Genomic DNA, 22,730 nt, shown 5'->3' with positions numbered 1-22,730 from the left:
GCGGCCAGGTCAGGCGCGTCACGTTAATCTGTGTGTTTTTGTGGGTATGAGTGATTTGGGGCCTGGAGGAACCCAGCCCCACTGAACTGAGTCCTGCAAGATAGCTGCATTGGGGGCGAGGGCTTGCAGAAGGGAGAGAGACAGCTCTATATAGAAACACAAGTAACACAAGCAGCACATTGATAGAATTACCAAGACCCTAGCCCTAATAAATGAGCACACCCCAAAGTAGAGGGCAAATTTGGTAAGAGCGGGAAAGTATTGAGTGGGACCTCTGCTCCTCAGTCAGCTGTCCATAAATGTCCACCTCCCTTGTCATCATCCTGACTCCCGTCCTTGTTGCAAGGAGCTGGCTTACCTTTTTTCCTAGTGACAGGCTCTTCCTCTTCAGTCAGCAGGATGACTTCTGCAAATCCCTTTGTGTGTTTGTTTTTTTGTCCCCAAGCACACCAGGGGGGTCCCAAGGAACATGAATGCACCCACCAGAGGGCCAAAAGTCACCTGGACAGGGGCCTGCCCAGGGCAGAAGGGCAATTGCCTGGAACCAGGCAGCTCCGTACCCCTGGAAAAGCTTGGGCGTAGGGCCAGCTGGGGTGACAAGGTGGCCGAGTGGTTAAGGTGATGGACTGCTAATCCATTGTGTTCTGCATGCATGGGTTCGAATCCCATCCTTGTCGGTAGCGGCTCTCTTTATTCCCTGTGACACTCATATCCCCTGGATTTCTCCCTTTGCTCTCCAAAGCTTCGCTCTTAATTCTGCCAGGAAGAAAGAGAAGCCCCAACTCAATTGTGACCAGCACTGCACTCCAGTACGGCTCCCTCTAAGCTGGGTGGTGTGCGTGGTGTTGCAGACATGCCTGGCAGCGGAGCATGACCACGCCTGGCCATCTGTGCATGCTGCACAGCTCAAAGGGAATGCTGCTCTCCAGGCATAGGTGCGGCATGCCTGACCCTGACCAGACCCACACCACCTTCTCTTCCACCTGTTGGGGGAACTACTCGGCTTTCTCCCTTGCCTACTCCACCTTGAGCAGGGTTTGCATCTTCTCCAAATCCCTTTTGTGCTGCATGGCACCAGGATTCAGAGCACAAGGAGGACCAGGAGCCACATATCAGAAATGGTTTTAATTGCTGGCCCAGTAATGATGCAGGACCAACCTTGGGCTACTGAAGCATCGGCTGTAGCAGCCTTCAGCACCATCAATCTATGGTGGACTTTGTCCTCTTGATCCCACCTACAGCTGTGGTTTCTCAGGGATCGTTGGTCAAGCGTTTCTCCCCTGCATTACATACCCCTCCTTCGGCACCCTGAGACCTGCCCTAGGGGATGCTGCCCTCAGCCTTCTCTCTCAGACACTTGCCCATGACCTTCATGGGGGCCTTCTCCTGCCACCTGCCCCCGGCTACTTACATGTCGGGGCAGCTGTGGGACTGGGGAACACTTGGAAGTCTGGGCCAGGCCTGCACTGCACTTGGACCCAGATCTGTGGGTCTATCCTTTCAGGCTCTGCACAGCAGCCAAGGACCTGGGCACCTGGGCCTCTACAAACCCCTGGCACCTTTCCTCCACCTGAAGTAGGATTCACATCCTGGCCCCGAGGCCTGCACCCTTGGGGCAGCAGATCCTGAGTAATGGGATTGCTTGCAGGACTCCTACCTGTATCGGTAACTGGTTGAAGAGACTGGGGACAGGAGTCCACTGCAGAAGCTGTGCGCCGTGGGACGTTGCATTTCTGCTTTTCCCAGCTGTGAGTTTGCAGTAGCGCCACTGCCTGGTTTCACAGGTTGGATTGCACCTGAGCATGATGTCCTGAGAAGACAGGAAGCACCACACATCCTTACCCCTTCCTTAATGAAAGGCTTAGGCATTCAATCCAGCGGCTCCTTTAATCTCAAAGTCCCTGTGCCTCAGGAGGAGTGGGTACAGCAAAACCCCCCCCACTGTGTGTCAAGGTATTCTACTGTGGCCCTAGTTTTCCACTGAAGGAGCTCTTGCGACAGAAAAGTGCTGTCGCTACAGCAAGGTAACTGCATTGCCTTTCCCACTGAAAGGAATAGTCAGATTCTCCCTCCTGAACAAGGCTGGTGGAAAGCAAGGAACTCAGCATGTACTCTTCCTCATCCACAGCCCAGATCCCTCTCTCAGGGCAAAAGATGCGTTACATTGCATGCCTCCTCATAGAGCCTTTAGCACTCTTCCCAGAATGCTTTGCATCCCCCCCACCTTGGGTTCCCCCTTTGCTCTCAAGCAGCAGTTGCCACTTTGTCCTGACATGGGAAAGGTTGCCGCAGGTGGAAATCATGTGAGAAGCCTGTCTCCCTCTCCCTCCCAGATCCACCCAGGCCCACCCCCTCTTTTTGGGCCCTTCTGCCCCAACCTAGCCTAGCCAGATGCAAGGGTGGAGCAGAAGTGAGGAAGGGAATCCCCTTATTCACACCTTGTCTTTCACAGGCTGTTGGAGCTGTGGGGAGGGGGTTGAAGGGCTCACTTGTGCAGATGGCTTTACAAAACCAATGCTTTGCCAAGGCTAGAAGGAAAACACAGGGGTGGCAGGGAACAGAAGCAAGGCTTCCCTGGCTGGGAATCGAACCCAGGCCGCGGCGGTGAGAGCGCCAAATCCTAACCACTAGACCACCAGGGAGCTGCTCACCTGCTCCTTTGGCCTTGTTTCCCCTTCAGTCCTGGGCCCCTCAGCTGCACCATGGACAACAGGAATTCTAACTGGAAAAGAAGGAAGGGCCTGGGCAGTTGCACTCTCAATGCATGGGCATACTCCGAGATTTCATAGACATTAGGGGCTGGAAGGGGCCGTGCCAGATCATCAAGTCCAGCCCGCCTTCTCTAGACACCAAGTCTTCAGAGATCAAGTGATCCCAGCAACATGAACACCCATAGGCCTTTTAAAGGAGTCCAGAGGAGGTGCTTGCACCACCTGCGGGGGGAGTCAGTCGCACACCCTGGGCACTCGGACCGTCAGCAACTTTCTCCTTGTGTTCCATCTCAATCGCCCTTCCAGGAGTTTGTGCCCATTGCACCTTGCTATGCTTTGGGGAGCCCTGCTGAAGAGCTGCTCTCCCACAACCTCACGCCACTCCCCTTCCGTTTTTACAGTCTGCCACCAAATCTGCCCGGAGCCTTCTCTTCCCCGGGCTGAAAGTCCTATGTCCCTCAGCCTCTCCTCATAAGGGGTGCTCTCTTTGTCTCTGCTCATATGCTTGGCTCTCCTTTGATCTCTCCTCAGCTTATCTACACCCCTCCTGATCTGTGGGGCCCAAAACAGTTGCAAGCTCAGCAAGGCCACGTGCAGCGGGAGGATGACGGCCCTGGTTTGGCTACAGAGGCATCGATGGATGCATGCCAGACTTTGGTTAGCTTTCCGGCCATGGCACGGCAAACTGCGCCCCCCACCCAAGGTCCGTCTTGGATGGGGACAGTGGCAGTGGCAGGTGGGTCTGCACTTCTACCAACTCTTCCCAGGATGCCAGGGCCACCCAGTGCGATGTTGCAGCCAGGAAAGAAAACCAAATTCTGGCTTGCATCCAGAGATGCTATCTCAAGTAAACCTCCCCCGCCCCTGGCCCCGCCCCTGCCCCACGGGCCCAAGTAGACCTAGGCACCTGGGGATGGAGAGCTCTCCCGGGAGGCTAGGTCCCAAAATTCAGTCACAACAGTGCCCAAGTTCTTGGCTTTCTTCCCAGGAAAGAAGCTGATTAGGAAGAAGAGGGGAAGGGTTCCTCTCTTCCTGCCACAAAAGCCAGCCCCAGCCCTGCCGTGTTTGGGGAAGAGCCTTTCCCGCAGGGTCCCAGCACCACAGTGGGTGTCTTGGTGCATGCTTCTGTGTCAGGAGAGGGGTGCATGATAACACTCCATGTGGCCCGGGGAAATCCCTGGCATGTGGTGAAAAACTAAGCCCATCAACTCTACAGTGGGGACAGAATCCACCCTCAGAAACACAGGCGCAGGTATTCCAGGATCTGGCACCGATCCTATTCTGTGCCCGTCTCTACAGCCCCTGAATGCTTTGTGGTGGGGACAGCCTCAAGGCTTCTGCGCAGATACTCATCAAGGCCTGAAGAGTTCTCCCTGCACCAAGCCCCTGCTCTCCACAGCCAGGGCCAGATATAGAGCCAGAGCTAGAGTTGGGGCCAGGGCCCGGGCCAGGGCTCGGGCCCCAGTTGGGCAGGAGCTACAGGGGTGCCCACCCCAGCACCAAGCATGAGGTTTGGTGTCCTCGGCTGATGGGCTCAGGTGCTGGTTATGTTTTCAAAACTGGAAGGGCAAGAAGCTGAGTCTGGCTGCAGGGCAAGCTAGCAGCCGCACCGGCGGGAGGAGCAGGGAAGAACTAGACTGAAGCCAAGCAGTTCTTGACAAAAGCTGGCTCCTCAATGGGCTGCGGTGTGTCGTGTGGTGCAGGGTCACTCTTGCCATAAGCTGGTGTGCATGTTTCACTTGCGTCCTCCCAACACTTTGACCTCTACCCTATGATGCCTTTGAACTGCCTCCTTCACATTTCCTACAAAGGGAAAAGGCCACATGACATTTGCCTGTACCTTAGCAACATTTACTCCATGCCAGGCTGCAAGCAAGGCTCAATTGCCCCTGGAGCAATTTCACTTGCCTTACAGATTTGTGAGGTGAGGCCAGGGGATGCTCCAGGAATTGGAGAAGCAGGTGCAAGAGATGCCACCAGTGCCACCTCCCACACTGTCCAGGTAGAGGAGGACATGACAGCATCAACCTAGGATATTTTGCAGGCCCTGAAGCAATTCGAGTGCTCTTAGCGCAGCTCCGCGTCGGCTGCTCTTCAGTGCCTGGACTTCCCTGCGCTGCCACGGTGTCCAACGGGACTTTCCTGAGGGTGGAAGAAGCATGGAGCTTCGTGCTGTCTGGTTTCTGTGGCGGGCCAAGAGGTGGTGGGGAGCCAAGCCTGCCCCTGCCCGACTGCAGCTGGGACAGCAGGGAAGCAGCAGCTGGGGGCACGTCTTCGAGAGGGACAGTGGCAGTGGCAGGTGGGTCCTTGCTTCTAGCACCTGCAGCCAGGATACCAGGGCCACCCAGTGGTCGCACAGGGACCAAGAGAACCTGGACCCCACTGCCACTCTTCTCTCAAACAGTCCTCAGGAGGAGAAAGAGCAAAAATGAAGGAAGCATTTAACAGGGGATGGTCTTGAGCCACTGCGCGCTGGCTTAAAGGCCCAGGACACTTGCGCTGCCCCACTCTGCTGCAAATGCTAGTGACTTGTCATCATGCTTGAAAGAGCATCTTCCTGATCCCCTCTGACAACACGAGTATGTAGAAGTGTGGCCTGTGCATCAGCTGCAGGCGCTCTGGCATTGGAAATGTAGCCCTGGCACAGGCTGCTGCCTCGGGTTGGGGACAGAAAGCTTTTGCCACAGCTCTGGGATGACGGTGCCCTTGGTCCTGCTCTTGCGCCATCTCAGTGCGGGAAGGGTGGGAGCAGTCGGAGAAATCGGAAAAGCCGGGAGTGGAGCCGGCCATGCGGCCTGGCAGAACAGAAACACAGTCCCAGGGTTTCCTATTTGCTGAGCTGGATGGCCAGCTCCCTTCTGTCCAGCGTTGGTGGTATAGTGGTGAGCATAGCTGCCTTCCAAGCAGTTGACCCGGGTTCGATTCCCGGCCAACGCAGCTCTGCTCTTCCTTCTCCCCACACTTTTGCTTTCTTCCCCAGTCCTCAAGAGCCACACTGCGAGGGAAGGCAGGGAAGAGAAACATGATGCACAAGAAGAAGAGGCAGGATGTCTGCAAGCCAGAGGGGCAGAGGCTCTTGCCTGTGGTTCAGGGATTCCCTCAGGTGCCCCAAGGCTTGGATTAAGCCAGTGTTTCTCAACCTGTGCTACGTGTACCCTTGGGCTACGCCAGACACAGGCAGGGGGTTGGCGGGTGCTGCGTTTTGGGCTTTGCCTGCTTGGGCCAGAAGTTCCCGCTGCCACCCCTCCCACTCTTGAGACCAAGTCAGTAACTCAACTATTCAAATCACCAATTAATCCTGCAGGCCAGGGCTGTCAAATATAGGACCTACCAGGTGGTTCTAGACTGAGGAGCCATGTCATGTGGCCCAGGAATATGACAGTGAGCAACATGGTTGCAGAATTAGTTGCCACCACTGTGAGAGCTGTGGCAGGCCAGTGAGGGGCGCTCCTGCCTTGAGCCACCCACCTCACTGTGCCCCACCATCTTCCAGGCTCGAGTGCCTCCCTAGGGGCTCCTTGCATCTGGCTGACTCCCTTCCTGGAGCACACTCGCTAGCCTGGGGGTAATGTAAGCTGCTACCACCCCGAGAAGGGCCTCTCTCAGCCCTGTGTCCTCAGGGAAATACAGGCCTAATGGTCCTCATAGAATCGCAGAAGAAGGGGCGGTAGGGACCTTGTAGATCTTCAAGTCTGACCCCCTCCCCCGCCTGGGTGGGAGAAACCTGGGCTCAAATGACTCCAGCCAGGTAGGCATCAAGCCTCTTCTTAAAGCCCCCCAGGGTAGGAGCCAGCACCACTTCCCTGGGAAGTTGGTTCCAGCTCCTAGCCGCCCTGACTGTGACGTAGTTCTTGCGGATGTCTAATCTAAACCTACTCTCTAATAACTTGTGTCCGTTGTTCCTTGGCATGCCAGGGGGCGCTGGGGAAATAGTGTCTCCCCCAAACCCTTCTGGTCCCCCCTAGTGAGTTTATAGATGGTCACCGGGTCCCCCCTCAGCCTTCTCTTGTGAAGGCTGAACAGGTTTAGGTCCGGCAGTCTCTCATTGTAGGGTCTGCCCTGTTGCCCCCGGATCATTCGGGTGGCCTCCTCTGGACCCTCTCAATGTTGTCCACCTCCCTCCTGAAGTGGGCTGCAGAGAACTGGGCGCAGTACCCCAGCTGTGGCCTGACCAGCGTCGCGTAGAGGGGGAGGATCACCTCCCTCGCTGTACTTGAGATGCACCTGTGGATGCCTGACCAGGTCCGGTTAGCCCTGCCAACCGTGACCTCGTATTGTCGGACCATGTTCACCTAGGAGTCAATAGTGATTCCAAGATCCCTTTCTGCCTGCGTGCTCACAAGAAGGGAGTCTCCCGTTCTATAAGTGTGCTGCTGGTTTCTACTGCCTAAGTGCAGCACCCTGCACTTGTCAGTATTGAAACGCATCCTGTTTATGTTAGCCCACTCCTCTAACTTATCCAGCTCTTGCTGCAATCTTTCCCTCCCTACTCACGTGCTCACCTCACCCCAAATTTGGGTATCCTCAGCGAATTTAAACAGGTGCATTTCACCCTGTCGTCCAAATCGCTGATGAAGAAATTGAACAGCGCAGGCCCCAGGACCGAGCCCTGGGGAACTCCGCTGCCCACTTCCCCCCAGGTTGAATATGACCCGTCCACCACCACCCTCTGAGTGCCACCCTTCAGCCAATCTGCAATCCCCCTGACTGTGTAGGCATCAATGGCACACTTGCCTAGTTTCTTAATGAGGATGGCATGGGAGACAGTGTCAAAGACCTTGCTGAAGCCTACAAAGACTCCGCCCACGGCGACACCAGCCTGTACAAGCTGATCCCCTTATGTGTTTCAAACTCAGCACGTCCCAAACTTTTAGTCTCTAGACGAGCAGGCGACACCTGCATCCATTGCCTTTGTGACCTGATCACAAAAGGCAATCAGGTTGGTCTGACATGACCTGCCCCTAATGAAACTGTGGTGGCTGCCCTTGAGCATCGTCCCTGAAGCATGCCCATCGCAGATGTGCTCCTTGAGGATCTTCTCAAAGAGTTTCCCTAGGATTGAGGTAAGACTGACGGGCCTATAATTGCCCGGGTCCTCTCTCTTCCCTTTTTTGAAGATGGGCACCACCTTAGCTGTCTTCCAGTCATTTGGCACCTGGGCCGAGCACCACGAGCGCTCGTAAAGCTGTGCCGAGGTCCCTGCAATAACCCCAGCTAGCTCCCTCAACACCCTACGGGTACTTGACCCAGGACAGGCACTTGGGGCACTTCCCCAAGTCGGAGGTCAAAAAAAGAGTCTCTCTTAGTCCGCAGACCTAAGGGACCTCTTAGGCATAATTGAGACCCGCCCCTCAGTAACTCTCCTACACCAGTCACCAAGGAGAACTTTATTGATTACAGGGGTAGGGTGAAAAGAGGGTAGAAGACAGGGTCCTACTGAGAGTGGTGTGTGCGGGCACTTGGTGTGATGGGACTGCAAGTGCCATGAGATGCCTGAACCATGGCCGCTCAAGGAAGAAGGGCTGGCCATTGAGAGCCAGCATCTCCCCAATGCCTAAGAGACCCCTTAGGTCTGCGGACTCAGGGAGACTTTACCTTTTGCCCCCTGACTTGGGGAAGTGCCCAAGTGCCTGTACCGGGTCGAGTAGCCGTCGGACTATTAGGCCTGTGTTTCCCCGAGGACACGGGGCCGAGGCAGTCCCTTCTCGGGGTGGTGGCGGTGACGTTACCCCCAGGCTAGCGAGTGTGCTCCAGGAAGGGGGTCGGCTGGACATAAGGCATCCCTAGGGAGTCATTCAGAGCCTGGAAGGGGGTGGGCGGGTGCAGGGAGGTGGGCGGCTAAACGCAGGAGTGCCCCTTCCTGGCCCGCCACAGGCACCACCCTTGTATAAAATCCAGGGAGCTATGAAAAAGTGAGTCAGACAGCACTACAAGAGGCAATGAGCTGGGCGGTGGCCTCCTCCCTGGTGGTCTGGTTGCTATGGCTTGGTGACTTTGCTGCCATGGCCTGGCTTTGATTCCTGGTCAGCGAATGTGGCCTTTTCCTCCAGCCCCAGGGGTCCTCTTCCACTTCAATGTAGGCCAAAGCAAATATGTGAGCAGCAGGGCAAGGAGGCCCTTCTCTGGCTTCTCAGCTTCAGGTCTAGGCAGGATGAGGCAGAAGTTAAGAGCTGGCTGAGAGGAGAGGCTGGAAACCACCAGTTTCCAAGGTGGGGCTGACTTGTGCAGGTCCAGTCCCAAAGTGTGCCCTTGCCGGGCCTGCTCCTGGTTAAGGTGGTGCACTAGCCAGAACCCCACCTCCCCTTGCGTGGCATGAACCTGAGCTTTGGCTTATGAAGAGCTGGTCTCCGCTCTCCTTCTTGCAGGTCGCTCTATAGTTGATGGGCTTAGATTTTCTCTAGGGAACAGGCAACGTACACAACCCCATAGAGCTCGGTCAAGTTCCCCTGCCGCAAAACTGACACGTGCACACGCAAAACAACTTTGGGTTTGGGGCCCCTGGGCATGGGCTCTTCCCTAGCCAGGTCATATGTGGGCTTGCTTTTCTGGAGGAAAGAGAAGCACCCTTCCCCTCTTCTTCCCAAGCAGCCGCAACCCTAGCGACAAAGCCAAGGAGATGGAGACTTTGTTGCAAGCACATTTGGGAACCCCATGGCAATGCATGGGGTTGACTTGGTGCCAATGCATGGGGTTGACTTGGTGCCACAAAGTCCCCATCGGAATACATGGGGTTGGCCTGCTGTACGAAAGTGCCCATAGGCATGCAGAGGGTTGACCTGGTACCCAACAGTCCTTCACTCCCAATCAACTACCCACAGCATGACCCCCCCACCCCCGCCCACCCACCGGGGGCTTAATCCTCCAAAAAGTGCCCGCCCCTAGCCATCAGCCTCCAAAAATGGAAGCATATTTTATTGGAAACGAGTTTGGGCCGAGCTTGGCAAATCAAGCATGATTTCCACAGGGCCTTGTTGTGGTTTACAGTTCTCTTGCCATTCCCTTCTTTGGGCAAGATGAGGGGCCCGACACTGCAGCCCCCAGAAGAGCCACACACGCCGTGGCTTTGGTCACTTGGAATGCATACGAGTGGAGGACAACTCTCCCTGGGCCAAAATTGTGGTCCCTAACCAGTAGTGGGCATGGCAATCTGCACGCCCTCTCCTGCAAGGGGGACTGGCCATTCCAAGTCCTCCTGTTCCCTTCACTGAATGATCACATTTCAGTTCCAAACTTGTGCCTCACCCACTTTTCATGCCAATATTGGGTTAACCACCACGCAAGGGATCCCTCTATCCCCAAAGCACCCACCAATGCCTCCCAGGTCCCTACAACCCTCACAGATAAAGGGGAAGAGGGCCATTGGCACCACTGCCACAGACAACATAGACTTCCATGGAGCATACCAGTGTGGGTAACGTATGGCAGGGGTGATCACTCCCATGGGTATCTTCAGTGACCACGCAAACTGACTCAGTTCCCTAACTAGGCACCCATCCATGGCACTAGCTTGTTGGGCACAAGCGGCGGGCCCTGGCAGCTCGGGTTCCACTGATCAGTCATCACTTGTCTAGCATCAGTTTTGGGAATCATTGCTTCCCAACAGAGAACGGCCAAGCCTGCCCGAGGTTTCGACTTCTTGGTGGCTTGATATTTCCTTCCAGAGGAAGAAGGCCCGGTAATATTAAAGACATATTCTACCCTGGATTCCCAAGTAATCCAGACTGCACTGCTGGTGAGACCTGTGCTCTTCACTGTTGCCTCTTGCCCCAGATTTTGTGTCATTTGCAAATGGCATCACTTATGATTAACGTTGCATTCCACGCTGCCGAAAGCCCAAGTCAGGAACTAATGAGCCCGTGTGGAACTGACTACACGTGAAAGGCACTGGCCCAGTCAAGATGCCTCTTCTACAACTGTAGTTTTAGACCTATTGCTTAGCTCGTTTTTGACGAGCTAAGAATAGGAGTCATGCTTGTAACTTGGGCCATCTCTTTTGTGCACAAATCTATGACAGGTATCCTCACTGTAGGTCCCGTAATATAGGTCTGGCTAGGGCAAGATGTCAATGAAAACTACAATGAACTGCGTCTGCAGCTCTTCCCTGGTGCTTGATGTCCCTAAGTCCCTCTCACCGCAGGTCCTCTCAGGGCTTAGTGCCCAAGTCATGCTCCGAGTGCCTGTCCCCACCAAAGCATTCCATGGAGAAGGGAAGCCCCGTGCACCGTTCCCGCGGGAGAGGGAAGCAAGGGCTGGGCTCCTTTTCAGAGTTACCTGAGGGCTGGTGTCAGCCATCAGGAGGGTGAGTTCCTCCTGCTTGTTTCCCATGCTACTAGCATTTGTGTAGAGGCATTGGAGGCCTCCCATGGATGTGTGTACTGCCCCCCCAGTCCCAGCATGGCCCTGGCCCCCATTGCTTACCTGTTTGCTCGTTTCGCTTGTTCGTCTGGGCAGGGCTGTAGTTGTGGGTGTTGTCTGGTCTGGCAGTCTGACGTTTCCTCCGCCCTCATCTTCCCCTTCCCCCGACGAGCCTAGTTTAAAGCCTGCCGGAGGAGGTCTGCCAACCTAGAAGAGAACACACGCTTACCTTTAGGGGAAGGGTGGAGTCCATCCCATCCAAGCATGTCTCTGGTCGTGATCTGCCGGTCATGGCTGAGGAAGCCAAAGCCCACCTCATAGCACCATTCCTGTAGCCGCCAGTTGGTCTCCGTGATGCACATTTCATGCCTTCTGCCTCGTCCACTCACTGGCAGGATAGAAGGGAAAACCACCTGCGCGCCCATCTCTCTCAGCACATGCCCCAGAGCGTGATAGTCCTCCATCAGGCAATCAGGGGTGCTCCTGGCCGCATCATTAGTGCCCACATGGACTAGGACCATGGGGTAATAATCGGTGGGCCGGATGACGGTCTGGAGCATGTGTTTCACGTCCTGAATCTTCGCTCCGGGTAGGCAGTAGACCTCATGTGCCGAGGGGTCCCGGTGACAGATGGGGCCCTCCGTACCTCTCAGGATGGAGTCGCCAATGACAATCACGTGACGCTTCCTCCTCCTGGCCTGCTTGTCTCCTTCAGCTTGCTCAGGACCCGGTGAGCATGGAGTTGCCTCCGCCCCGGTTCCACCCGCTCCTTCCTCCTCCTCCAGGGCTGCCAGGGCCTCGTACCTGTTCTCCAGCCGGAGTGGAGGAACTGGTGCTGCCGTGGTACTTCTTGAAGTGCATCCTCCTTGGTCGTACAACCCTGCAGGGAAAGAAAATACCTGTCAATTTCCTCCTCTGCCTCTCGGATTCCCTCAGCCTGCTCCCTCACCCGCGCCTCCAGGGCCCTAAGGCGGGCGCCTGCAGGACAGGTGTGGGGGTCCCCAGTCCCTGCGCCCCCAGGCTCTGCTGGGCAGCTCCCGCAGGCCAGGAGGGTGGGGGGCGCTAGCCCCCCCACGGGCTCCGTCTGGGTGGAGGCCTCAGACAAGCCCCGGGAAGGCCGCACCCGCCGGGCAGGGGCCCTGGTAGCACTCCGTGTTGAGACCATCGTAGGAGTTGCTGCCTGCTACTAGCTGGATGCGGTGCCTCTGCCCGCGCTTGCAGGAGTCAGCCTCGGGGCCCCTCCGACGCAAACGCCAGCACACTCTTACAGAAGAGGCCTGTTTGCGCGGCCCGGGAGCGCGGCTCCCTACCGGCTCAGCTAGGAGGGATCCGGGGGGCTTCCCCGCCGGATCCGGCTCAGCTGCGTGGGTCCCTCCGCCCCACTTACCTTAGGGGGATCAGCTGCTGCTGCCCCCACTGCTGCTCCGCTCGCCTCTGCTGCTCCGCTCCGGGTCCAGCAAGGGGGCACATGAGTGTGTAAGACACACGTGTGCCTGTGTCCGTCCTCTCCCCGCTGGTCCTGGCTCCCGATGGAGGCGCCTGGACAGGCCGAGGCTGAGGGCCGTGAGGCGCGGTGGTAGCAGAGCAGGACAGCAGCACTGCCTGGGGCAGGGAGAGAGGGGCGGGTCTCAATGAGCATGTGCTAATAAGGCCAAGGTCAGGGTTTCGATCCCCGTACAGGCCCTAGACAGGGCTCCTTTTGTGTCCGACTGTCCTGTGCTCCTTTCTCTCCTGTGCAACAAGCACCTGCCCTCCAGCTCCACTCCTTGTGCAGGAATGAGAGCCGGACGTCCCTCCCCCCACCCACCCTTGGCAGCAGGAGTTTAACAGCCCGACCCAGACATGTGGGAGGGACAGGTCGGTGTTGCCTGGTCCTCGGGGGGATCCAGCACTTCTGCAGCTGCTGGGTCCTGCTCCCCTGCCCCGCACATCCCTGCGAGGGCCCGCTCACCTTTGCAGCCCCGCTCTGTACCGCTCTCGCACAGCGGAGACAGGCTGAGCTGCGCCCTCCACCACACAGCTTGCCGCCCGTCCTTCCGCTCTGTTCAGGCCCCGCAGGCCGCTTTCATAGAGCTTGAAAGGTGGCACAGGGATTCCCTCTCCCCCACTCCCTGCCTCTCAGCTTCTCTTGTGGAGGCTGAACAGGTTCAGGTCCCGGAGCCTCTCCTCATAGGGCCTGCCCAGCTGCCCCCGATCATGCGAGTGGCCTCCTCTGGACCCTCTCCATGCTGTCCACATCCCTCCTGAAGTGCGGCGCCCAGAACTGGACGCAGTACTCCAGCTGCGGCCTGACCAGTGCCACATAGAGGGGGAGGATCACCTCCTTGGACCTGCTCGAGATGCATCTGTGGAGGCACGTCAAGGTGCAGTTGGCCTTCCTGACTGCATCCCCGCACTGCCGGCCCATGGTCGTCTTGGCATCAATGATAACTCCAAGATCCTTTTCTGCCTCTGCACTGATGAGAAGGGAGTTCCCCAGCCTGTAGGTATGGTGCTGGTTCTTCCTCCCCAGGTGCAGCACTTTGCACTTGTCAGTGTTGAATCCCATGCTGTTCTCATCCGCCCACCCCTGTAACCTGTCTAGGTCTGATTGTAGCCTATTCCTCCCTTCTAGCATGCCCACATCCCCCCCACATCTTATTGTCATCAGGAAATTTGAACAGGGCGTTCCCTTTGGGCATGCTCCCACTGGTGCCAGGCTGAGGAGGAGCAAGAGCAAGGGGGTGATCCCTGCAAAGATGCATCAGCATCCCCATGCTGCCCATATGTTTTGTTCCCTTGCCCTGGCTGGTTTTGGCTCGGCAGTGCAGGCACACATAGTGTACGTGGGATCATCTGCCAGTTCAGAATGACCCCAGACCACACTACCTTCTCTCTTCTGGGCTGTGGCTGCATCTGTGGATGCTGGTGCACTTTCCCCCTCCTCAGCGGGAAGAGGCACAGCAAGAGGAGGAGCAGACTCAGCTGGGCCGCTTGCCTCCACCTCTACATCAACATCCTCCAAAGGGCCTTCTGGGGAAGGAGACCTGGCTTGAAGGGAAACTGGAGGGGTGTCGAGCACAAACTCAGCTGATTCCCTGCCTTCCCCAGAATTTCCCTTGCTAGGACACGAAGATCCAGCACCAGCTCTTCTTCTGCCACTGGAGGGCTCAGCATGGGAAGGGACATAGGCGTGGAGTCGGCTGCTGGGCTGGTGCTGCTGGTTGTGGTTGTTGTCGTGGTGGGGGTGGAGGGGGTTATGGCTGCTGCATGTGGATGGGATGCAGTCTCGGGCACAGGCGAGCTTTATGAACCTGATAGAAAAATGTCAGAGCGTGTAGATAAACGCGAAAGCATCTGTATGATGCAAAGAATGAATGTATAAAGGCAAATATATAGAGTAAATTCCATAGTTACTCCATCCAATATCAGTATAAATTTCAAAAGAATAAATGAATGAATACAGTAATTAAATAAAAGCACCTACAAGAAAAAAGTATTGTGAACTGTGTGTTGCTAGGGTAGTGAGCAGGGAATCCTTAAAGAAATATATATCGGTGCTGCTAGCCATTGTGGTCTGACAGTGAGCTTGTAGGACAGACACAGCTCCGTAAGTGACCCCAAAGTATAAACCAGGGCAGTTCAAAAATGGTGCATTTGATGCAGTTTTTCCGTCTTACTCCAAAAGAGGAGGTGTCCGTGGCCCGTACGGGGATCGAACCCGCGACCTTGGCGTTATTAGCACCACGCTCTAACCAGCTGAGCTAACCGGCCCCGGCGGGGGGAGCGCGGGGGAGGAGCGCTCATGCAGGGCCGCCCCTCTCGCCCGGCCTGGCTCCGCCCACCAGCTCCCGCCGGGACACGGGGCGGCAGCGGAGCGGGCTCGGGACTGTCGCCGGCCCCCGCCCCGGGCAGCGGGCTGCTCTCCTGCCCCCCCACCGCCGCACCACACGGCCCTCGGCCTCGGCCCCTCCACGCTCCTCCGCCCCAGGCCCGCGCTGGGCCTGAGTGTCCCCTGGGGCCCGTGGCCCCTCGTCCTGTGGGGACACCAGTGCCTGCGATTCCCTGCTCCAGCCGTGCCAGCCCTGCCCCAGCCCGCGCAGCACCCGCCGTGCTGGGTCCCAGGCGGAGGTGGAGGCCGCCCGGGGAGTGGTGCCCGGGGGAGTGGAGTGGGAGGCCGGAGTGGCGGGCCGGAGACTGCAAGGAAAGCCCATGTGTGCGGGGTCCCGGGCTTTTGGGTGCTACCCTGCGGACCCGGCAGGGAAGCGCTGGTGGAGGGAGCACAGGCAGCGGGCTGTGGGGTTTGGTGAGTGGCACTGGCAGCGCCACATCACTGGGGCATCCATCCTGGGGTGGGACAACAGGGACACTCCCCATGACATGACAAGGACAAGGCTGGCGGCGGAGCTGTTGCCCAGCCCTGGGACGTGGAGAAGGGAATCAGGCTCCCAAGAGCCAGCTGTTGCCAGAGCGGGAAAAGGAAGGGTCTTGTGGCCACTGCGGAGGCAGCTGCAGCTGGGAGAGGCAGGAGGGGATTTGAGCTTGTCCAGAGGCGTTTTCAGGCTGGACAGCTGGGGCTCACCCTCTCCGACTCCAGCCCCTCCGTAACGGTGCCAGGAGGTGCGGGGATGAGGACGGGGCTCAGCCCTCCCCAGGGGTTTGGCAGAGACTGCTGGGAGGGTCACGTCTTTCTGCATGTCCCGTGTCCCTCACTTCCCCGTGAGCCTCCTTCCAGCTCCTCTGCCTTGTCTCTGCCTCCCTTCGGCTGAAAACCCCCTAGCGTGAGGGGCTCATCTCTGCTGGGGGCTGCACTGTCTGGCTGGGTGCGAAGCAGGGCGAGCGGGGCTGAAAGGTTTCGTCTCCTTGAGCCCGCGGGGAACCAGAGCCAGTATCGTCCCCCCTCTGCTGCCCCGGCTCGGCCTGCTTGTGCAGGGGGGATGCGGTGGGAGCCGCTCCCCACCTGTCACCTAATCCCCTGGTTCTCCACCTCTGGTGCCTGACGTGCCCCCTGCTGATCGAGGCGGGAGAAGCCAAACTGGAAGTCCCACCGTGGCACTTGCATTTTCATCGCGAGAAACCCTGTCCCACTTTTTCCAGTGCGGCCTGGGCCAAAGCAGCCTGCGTGGGGCCTCCCTCCCTATCCCCTGGCACACTGATGCTGGGGAGCGCAAGCCCCGTACAGCGCACACAGTGGGAGGGGTGGCAGCGGGAACTAATGCCCCAAGCAGGCACAGCCCAAAACGCAGCACCCGCCAAACCCCTGCCTGTGTCTCGCGTACCCCAAGGGTACACGTAGCACAGGTTGAGAAACACTGGCCTAATCCAAGCCTTGGGGCACCTGAGCGAATCCCTGAACCACAGGGAAGAGCCTCCGCCCCTGTGGCCTGCAGACATCCTCCCTGTTTTTCTTGTGCATCATGTTTCTCTTCCCTGCCTTCCCTCGCAGTGTGGCTCTTCAGGGCTGAGGAAGAAAGCAAAAGCAGGAGAAGGAAAAACAGAGCTGCTTTGGCCCAGAACTGAACCTAGGTCCAGTGCTGAAAGCAGCTGGGTTCACCACTAAACCACCAACAAAAACTCGGTGTGGGTTACCAACCAGCTAAGCAAAGAGGAAACCCTGGTACTGTGTTTCTGTTTCGCCAGGCCCCTTGGCCTGCTCCATTCCCAGCTATTCACATTTCTCCAACTGGGGATACGGGATCATGTCAGGACATGTGGATTTGCACCCGCACCCACCCATCCCGCACTGAGATGCCGCAAGAGCAGGGCCCGGGGTGCTGCAGTCGCAGAGCAGTGGCAAGAGCTGTCTGTCACCAACCCGAGGCAGAAATCCGTGCCAGGCCTGCATTTCCAACCCCAGAGTGCCTCCAGCCGACACACCGACTGCACTACTCGATGCTCGTGTGGTCGCAGGGGATCGCGAACATGTTCGTTGCAGCCTGACCTCAGAGGCCTGGTACCCCCAGCAGAGTGGCGCAGCGGAAGCGTGCTGGGCCCATAACCCAGAGGTCGATGGATCGAAACCATCCTCTGCTAACAGCATCTTTCTTTTCTGCTCTTTCGCCGGCTGGGCTGGGCTTTTCCCTCAGTGCTGAAGCTTTGCTCCCGCCTTGGCCACACGGTGGTGCCAAAACCCAAGGCGAGAAACCGGCAACAAATTCAGACACAGGGACAAATTCCTGGTGCAGCCACCCGCAGGGACCGTGGCACGGGCTTCCACCACCCCGCTTGGAGCCCAGGAGCTGCTGCCTGTGTGGGCTTGTGAAAGAGGGTTTCTCAAGCGGGGACTGTGGCACCCTGGGGCACCTTGAGATCCTCAGAGAAGGTCGGAGTCTCTCCGAGGCAATGTTAGATGTGGAGGAAGAGTGCGGAGCCTGCCAGAAGAGCTACCCAGATAGGAGGGATCCCAGGCTCCACACAGACCCAAGCCGGCCGCTGGCTGGGACTCTGGACCATCCTGCTTAGACTCTCGGGTTTTCCCACTCGGCTCTCATGAATGCTTTTTTCACTGGTGCAGGAGATATGGCCCACAGGCCAGATTCAGCCTCTTCAACCAAGCCCCCATGTCTGCCTCTTGGTATGCCAGAGAGAAGAGTGGCAGTGGGGTCCAGGTGCTCTTGCTTCCCTGTGGGACCACTGGGTGGCCCTGGCATCCTGTCAGATCATGCATCCCATGTGTATTATAATTAGCTACTTAAGTATGCGGGGCGGATAGGCTTAATATGTATTAGGTTATTGCGCTTGCCCAGAAAGCACTGGAGGTTATGGAGGGTTTAACCTCAAGGCTAAAATGGCAATTATTCTTATCTTAGCCTAAAAACCGTGGGAGCCATCAAGGAAAGTGTGATTTAGTGTAACAAAGAGATAGTAAATTTGCAGAACAAAGAGAGCTCTTGGAGTTTTTCCTTCAGTTTCCAACCCCCCCTTCCCTCTCTCATTAAGGAGACAAGGAGGGCTGGCAGCCTTGCTTATTCAAAGGACAACCCTATTGATGGGAGCTAACAGCTATTGATAATGCGTTTTTAATAATATTTCTAACAATATTCCCCCCTCAAGATGCTTTCTGATCTTTACTTCATTTGGGCATATCAAGATAATTACGAGGAATTTTTCTGAGGACCATGACTTTTGCTACAGTCTGTGCTTTTAGAGGGACTGCTGCAACCTGCATTCCTTCTACTGTGGTGGTTATCAATCTAGTAAGACAAGGAATGAGACAAGGGATAAAAATCAAACCAGTTAGAGCACACAAAAGCACAAACCCTACTTTTTTCCACCAGGGTCCTCCAAATAATTGAAACCACCAGTCCTTATTCCATGTGGTTTCCCACGTTTGTATTGGTACATGGGCTATTTTCCTAATCTCTTTGGCAATCTCTAAGACCACCTTCCCGTTATCATCTATTTGGAGGCAACAATTAGAAAGGTTGAACTTTCCACAGACTCCGCCATCCTCTGCGAGTAAATAGTCTAAAGCCATTCGATTTTGGTATATGGCTTCCCTCATCTGAGAACTTTGTCGAGCCAGCAACTCGAGAGCAGTGGCGGTCTGGTTAGTAATTACTTCCAAGACTGCCTGCAACCGGATGATTCTATTCAGCATATATATTGGTGTCCGGTAGCCCCAACTCCCATCATTAGCCCATGTAGCTGGTCCATAATACTCAATAATTCTCTGAGGAGGCCACTCATCCTCCTTCCACTTTTGGGAGCCACCCTGTGTCAAACTTACATCAATACTTCTCTTGGCCCTGTTCCAATCATCATACAAAGAGACTCCCAGCTTATTTCCACCCTCAGATGGTAACAAAAAGAAAGATGGTACAATTACTCCAATATAGCAGGTTCCTGTCCACCCTCGTGGTAGGACCGTATAGGCACGCTTTCCACAAATCCAATAATGTCCTTTTAGGGCCCTGTGTTCCCCTCCCAAGGCTAGGGGGTCACGGCTGTGGAAAAGAAGGGGATAGTATTTGGTGCCCTTATGCCCTAAAGGGCCAGTGTGATAGTTACTCAGTTTAAACTGACATTTCCATACGCCATCTTTATCCCTATACTCGCACTTGGTTATTTCATTTGTGTCATTTAAGGCACTCCAATATGCATTAAACCTTGCCACTGTGCCATTCAGGTGTGCCCATTGCCACTTATAAATGTAGGTAAATCGTTCGCCTTGGGTCTTTTCATATGCCTGACATCTGGTAGGGTCAGGATCGAAAGGTAATATTCTTGTCCTTTTGAGATTTTGCATCTGTGTGGAGATTGGGAGCCTAATGGCAGCAGAATTCCATTGATCAGCATACCTGCTGCATACTCGGGCCCATTTTAATGTCCATGTACACTGACTATGTCCTAACCTCCTTCCTGTACCATTACTACTAATACAGTACTCTCCCAATGCCACTTGGGAAAGATCCCAGCTGTGGTTCTCATCCCATTCTTGACCAGTACTCTTAACATCTGCTTTGTCACTGACTAACCATTTTGGGGCCAAAGGAAAAGCCCTCCAAGGCCACTGTTCTCCGGCCTCTCGGAGCCCCCCACAGGCCCAGCAGTTGGTAAGATTAAAAGTACTTGCAATTCTCTCCATCATATCAACATACAAATTTGTCCCTGGGGGAGTAATTTGGGAAAGCGGGGGCATAGGCCAGTGGCTAAGGCTATGCAATCCTGCTTCTTTCATTATGCAGATAACAACAAGGCACATTATAATTCCCACCATATTTTCCCTTTTACTTTCCGGACTAATTTTCTGAACTTTGATTAAGCCGTCTCAGGCGCACTTGGAGATCACCAGTAGGTTCACAGCTCCACTTGCTGGCTTCTTGTTCCGAAGACGACTCAGCTTCCGGAGTGAGTTCGTCTTGGGAGTTGTTGTCCTCTGACGCTTGTGGATGTCGTTTCACACGGGTATGGTGTATCCAACGGTCATGGCCAGCGATCTTTACAGCGGTGTGGGTTGTTAGAAGTACCTGGAAAGGGCCACTCCACCTCTCAGTCAGAGGTTCCTTCTTCCACCGCTGCACCAAGACCCAGTCTCCCGGGGAGAAGTCATGTACCGGTACGTCTAAAGGCAGGCGCTGAAAGAAGGCTGCATACCTGTGAAGAGAAAACAAGACAGACTGCAAAGCAATAACGTACATATGAAGCTCACTATTACCTAATTCAAAAGTTACATTCTCTGGCATCCCAGGAGGTAAGACTCGAGGCGGCTTGCCAAACATAATTTCATATGGGGTCAATTTAAGGCCCCGTCGGGGAGTGTTTCGAATGCAAGTAAGGGCGAGCGGTAATGCTTGAGGCCACTTAAGACGTGTTTCAATACAGATTTTGGTGAGCAAAGTCTTTAAAGTCCTATTCATACGTTCCACTTGTCCTGAACTCTGTGGTCTCCATGGTGTGTGTAATTTCCAAGTAACCTTGAGAGTTTGCGCGACTCCTTGAACCACTTTTCCCATGAAGTGTTGTCCTTGATCCGACTCAATGGACTCAGGCAGGGAATACCGTGGAATGATCTCCTGCAACAAATACTTCACTACTGTAGCCGCAGTGGCAGTCCTGGTGGGCCAGGCCTCGACCCAACCAGAGAGCTGGTCTACCATGACAAGTAAAAATCCGTGATGTCCGGACCGTGGGAGCTCGGCAAAATCAATCTGCCATGCCTGTCCAGGGTACGCTGCCCAGGGTCTACCTCCCATTGGCACAGGGGGTTTCCTTCGGGGGTTTACTTTCTGGCATGTGATGCACTTGGTAGCAATGCGCTGAGCTTCTACATATAGCCCTGGAGCTACTGCTTGGCGGATCACTAGATCACCCATGGCCAAACCTCCCATATGGGTTCTTGCATGGAGCTGTTGCAGCACCTCCCGAAGCAATGGCCTGGGTATCATGACTTTCCCTCCTGGTACTATCCACCACCCCTGGGAGTTCTTTTCTGCACAAGCTCTTTGTGCAAATTTATCTTCTTCAGGGGAATACTGTGGGACTAAATCTTGGATGTCTGGCCATATGGCATGGGACATGGCCTGCTTGGATACCTCCTCCGCTTCTCCCCCAATAAATGCAGCTTCCTTTGCTGCTGAATCAGCCTTTGCATTTCCAAGCTTATGCTTTTCCTCAGCAGCCTTCCCATGGGCCCGCACATGAATGACTGCTACCTCTTTAGGCTGGTGGAGTGCCTCTAGTAGCTTGATAATCTGGGGGCCATTAGCAATTTTATTCCCAGAGGCCGTAATAAAACCCCTTTCTTTCCACAATAGTCCGTGTGCATGGACTGTAGAAAAAGCATAGCGAGAGTCAGTGTATATATTAACCCGCTGGTCTGTCCCCAGCTGTAATGCTCGGGTGAGCGCAGTGAGTTCTGCGGCCTGTGCCGACCATGAGCTTGGCAATGACTCCCTCCATACTACCTTATCCAAGGTTACCACTGCACATCCTGTTCGTCTTTTTCCATCGATGACAGAGCTGGAGCCGTCTACGAAGTATTCAACATCTGGGTCCTCAGTTGGGTCTTCAGCAAGATCAGGTCGCACCTGTGTGGTTTGATTTAGGACCTCAAGGCAGTCATGCATCGGTTTTCCTGGCTCCGGCAGCAAGGTTGCAGGGTTTAAAGCTGTAGTATGTTTGAAAGTAAGTCCTGGATTAGAGAGCAAAAATATCTCATACCGTGATTGTCTGGAGGGGTTAAGAAATTTCCCTCCCTCAGTCCCTAGGATCTGGGGAACTCCATGAGGAGTGAGTATTTCCATATCCGCACCCATGACTATCTTCTGGGCTTCTTCAACAACCACTGCTGTGGCTGCCACAGCCCGAAGACAGGCTGGCCACCCGAGTGCCACTGGATCTAGAACCTTTGAGTAATATCCCACGGGTCTCCAGGTCGGGCCCGATGGCTGTGTCAGCACCCCTGATGCGACCCCTCGATTCTCATGAACATACAGTCGATATGGCTTTTTACTGTTTGGGATGGCCAGGGCAGGGGGCTGGGTTAATGCTGCTTTAAGCAGATCAAAGGCATGCTGCATTTCTTTATTCCATTTCCATTTAGTGAGACTCTCCTTAGTCAGGGAGTCATACAGTGGTCTAGCCTTCCCACCGTAATCTGGTATCCATAGTCGACAGAACCCAGTTAGCCCTAGGAATGCTCGTAGCTCCTTGGGTGAGTTAGGTGAGGTTAGACCTTGGATTGCCTGTATGCGATCTGCACTTAGGGCTCTGACTCCTTTTGAGAGCTTATATCCCAAAAATGTGACTTCAGGCTGACATATCTGGGCTTTCTCTCTAGAAACTTTATATCCTTTTTCCCCCAGAGTGTTTAGGAGTGACCTGGTGGCTTCCTCACAGAGCTGCAAGTTTGGGCTTGCAACTAGCAGGTCATCCACATACTGGAGGAGAGTCACTGCGGGGTGTGATCCCTTCCACTCCTCCAAGTCCTTCTGAAGGGCAAGTCCAAAAATATGAGGGGCTGCTATGAATCCTTGTGGGAGAACTGTCCACATGAGTTGGGCTTTATGGAAGGTGTCTGGATCCTCCCATTCAAAAGCAAACAATTTTTGACTGTCTCGGTGAAGGGGAATAGAGAAGAAAGCATCTTTCAAATCTAGCACTGAAAATATTTTAGCTTCCCCCGGTACTTGTGTCAAAATCGTGTGAGGGTTCGGGACTACAGGATGGTCTGAAAGGACCTTC

At 55.3% G+C, this 22,730-nt stretch overlaps 1 protein-coding gene and 5 non-coding genes across 6 annotated transcripts; 3 read left to right on the top strand and 3 right to left on the bottom strand.

The window, feature by feature from the left end:
- Positions 1-595: 595 nt before the first annotated feature.
- TRNAS-GCU (transfer RNA serine (anticodon GCU)) lies at positions 596-677 on the top strand. Its single transcript has one exon. It is a non-coding gene; the product is annotated as a tRNA-Ser (tRNA).
- On the bottom strand, positions 598-11,951 carry LOC149851898 (uncharacterized). Its single transcript, XM_090030255.1, has 5 exons — positions 11,381-11,951; positions 11,130-11,273; positions 2,652-2,722; positions 1,658-1,810; positions 598-756 (listed from the first exon to the last, which is right to left on the bottom strand). Exons 1-5 carry the CDS (start codon positions 11,624-11,626, stop codon positions 630-632), a joined length of 741 nt encoding a protein of 246 aa, XP_089886381.1. The 5' UTR covers positions 11,627-11,951; the 3' UTR covers positions 598-629.
- On the bottom strand, positions 2,571-2,642 carry TRNAE-CUC (transfer RNA glutamic acid (anticodon CUC)). The gene has a single exon. It is a non-coding gene; the product is annotated as a tRNA-Glu (tRNA).
- On the top strand, positions 5,577-5,648 carry TRNAG-UCC (transfer RNA glycine (anticodon UCC)). The gene has a single exon. It is a non-coding gene; the product is annotated as a tRNA-Gly (tRNA).
- Positions 11,952-14,745: 2,794 nt separating the features above from the next.
- Positions 14,746-14,819, bottom strand: TRNAI-AAU (transfer RNA isoleucine (anticodon AAU)). Its single transcript has one exon. It is a non-coding gene; the product is annotated as a tRNA-Ile (tRNA).
- Positions 14,820-17,006: 2,187 nt separating this feature from the next.
- On the top strand, positions 17,007-17,078 carry TRNAM-CAU (transfer RNA methionine (anticodon CAU)). Its single transcript has one exon. It is a non-coding gene; the product is annotated as a tRNA-Met (tRNA).
- The last annotated feature ends 5,652 nt before the right edge of the window (positions 17,079-22,730 follow it).

This window comes from Crocodylus siamensis, unplaced genomic scaffold (genome assembly GCF_052110815.1).
Source record: "Crocodylus siamensis isolate JL-2025a unplaced genomic scaffold, ASM5211081v1 HiC_scaffold_49, whole genome shotgun sequence".
NCBI lineage: Eukaryota > Metazoa > Chordata > Crocodylia > Crocodylidae > Crocodylus > Crocodylus siamensis.
The sequence above is the reverse complement of the archived record's forward strand: the minus strand, read 5'-3'. Positions and strand labels throughout refer to the sequence as shown.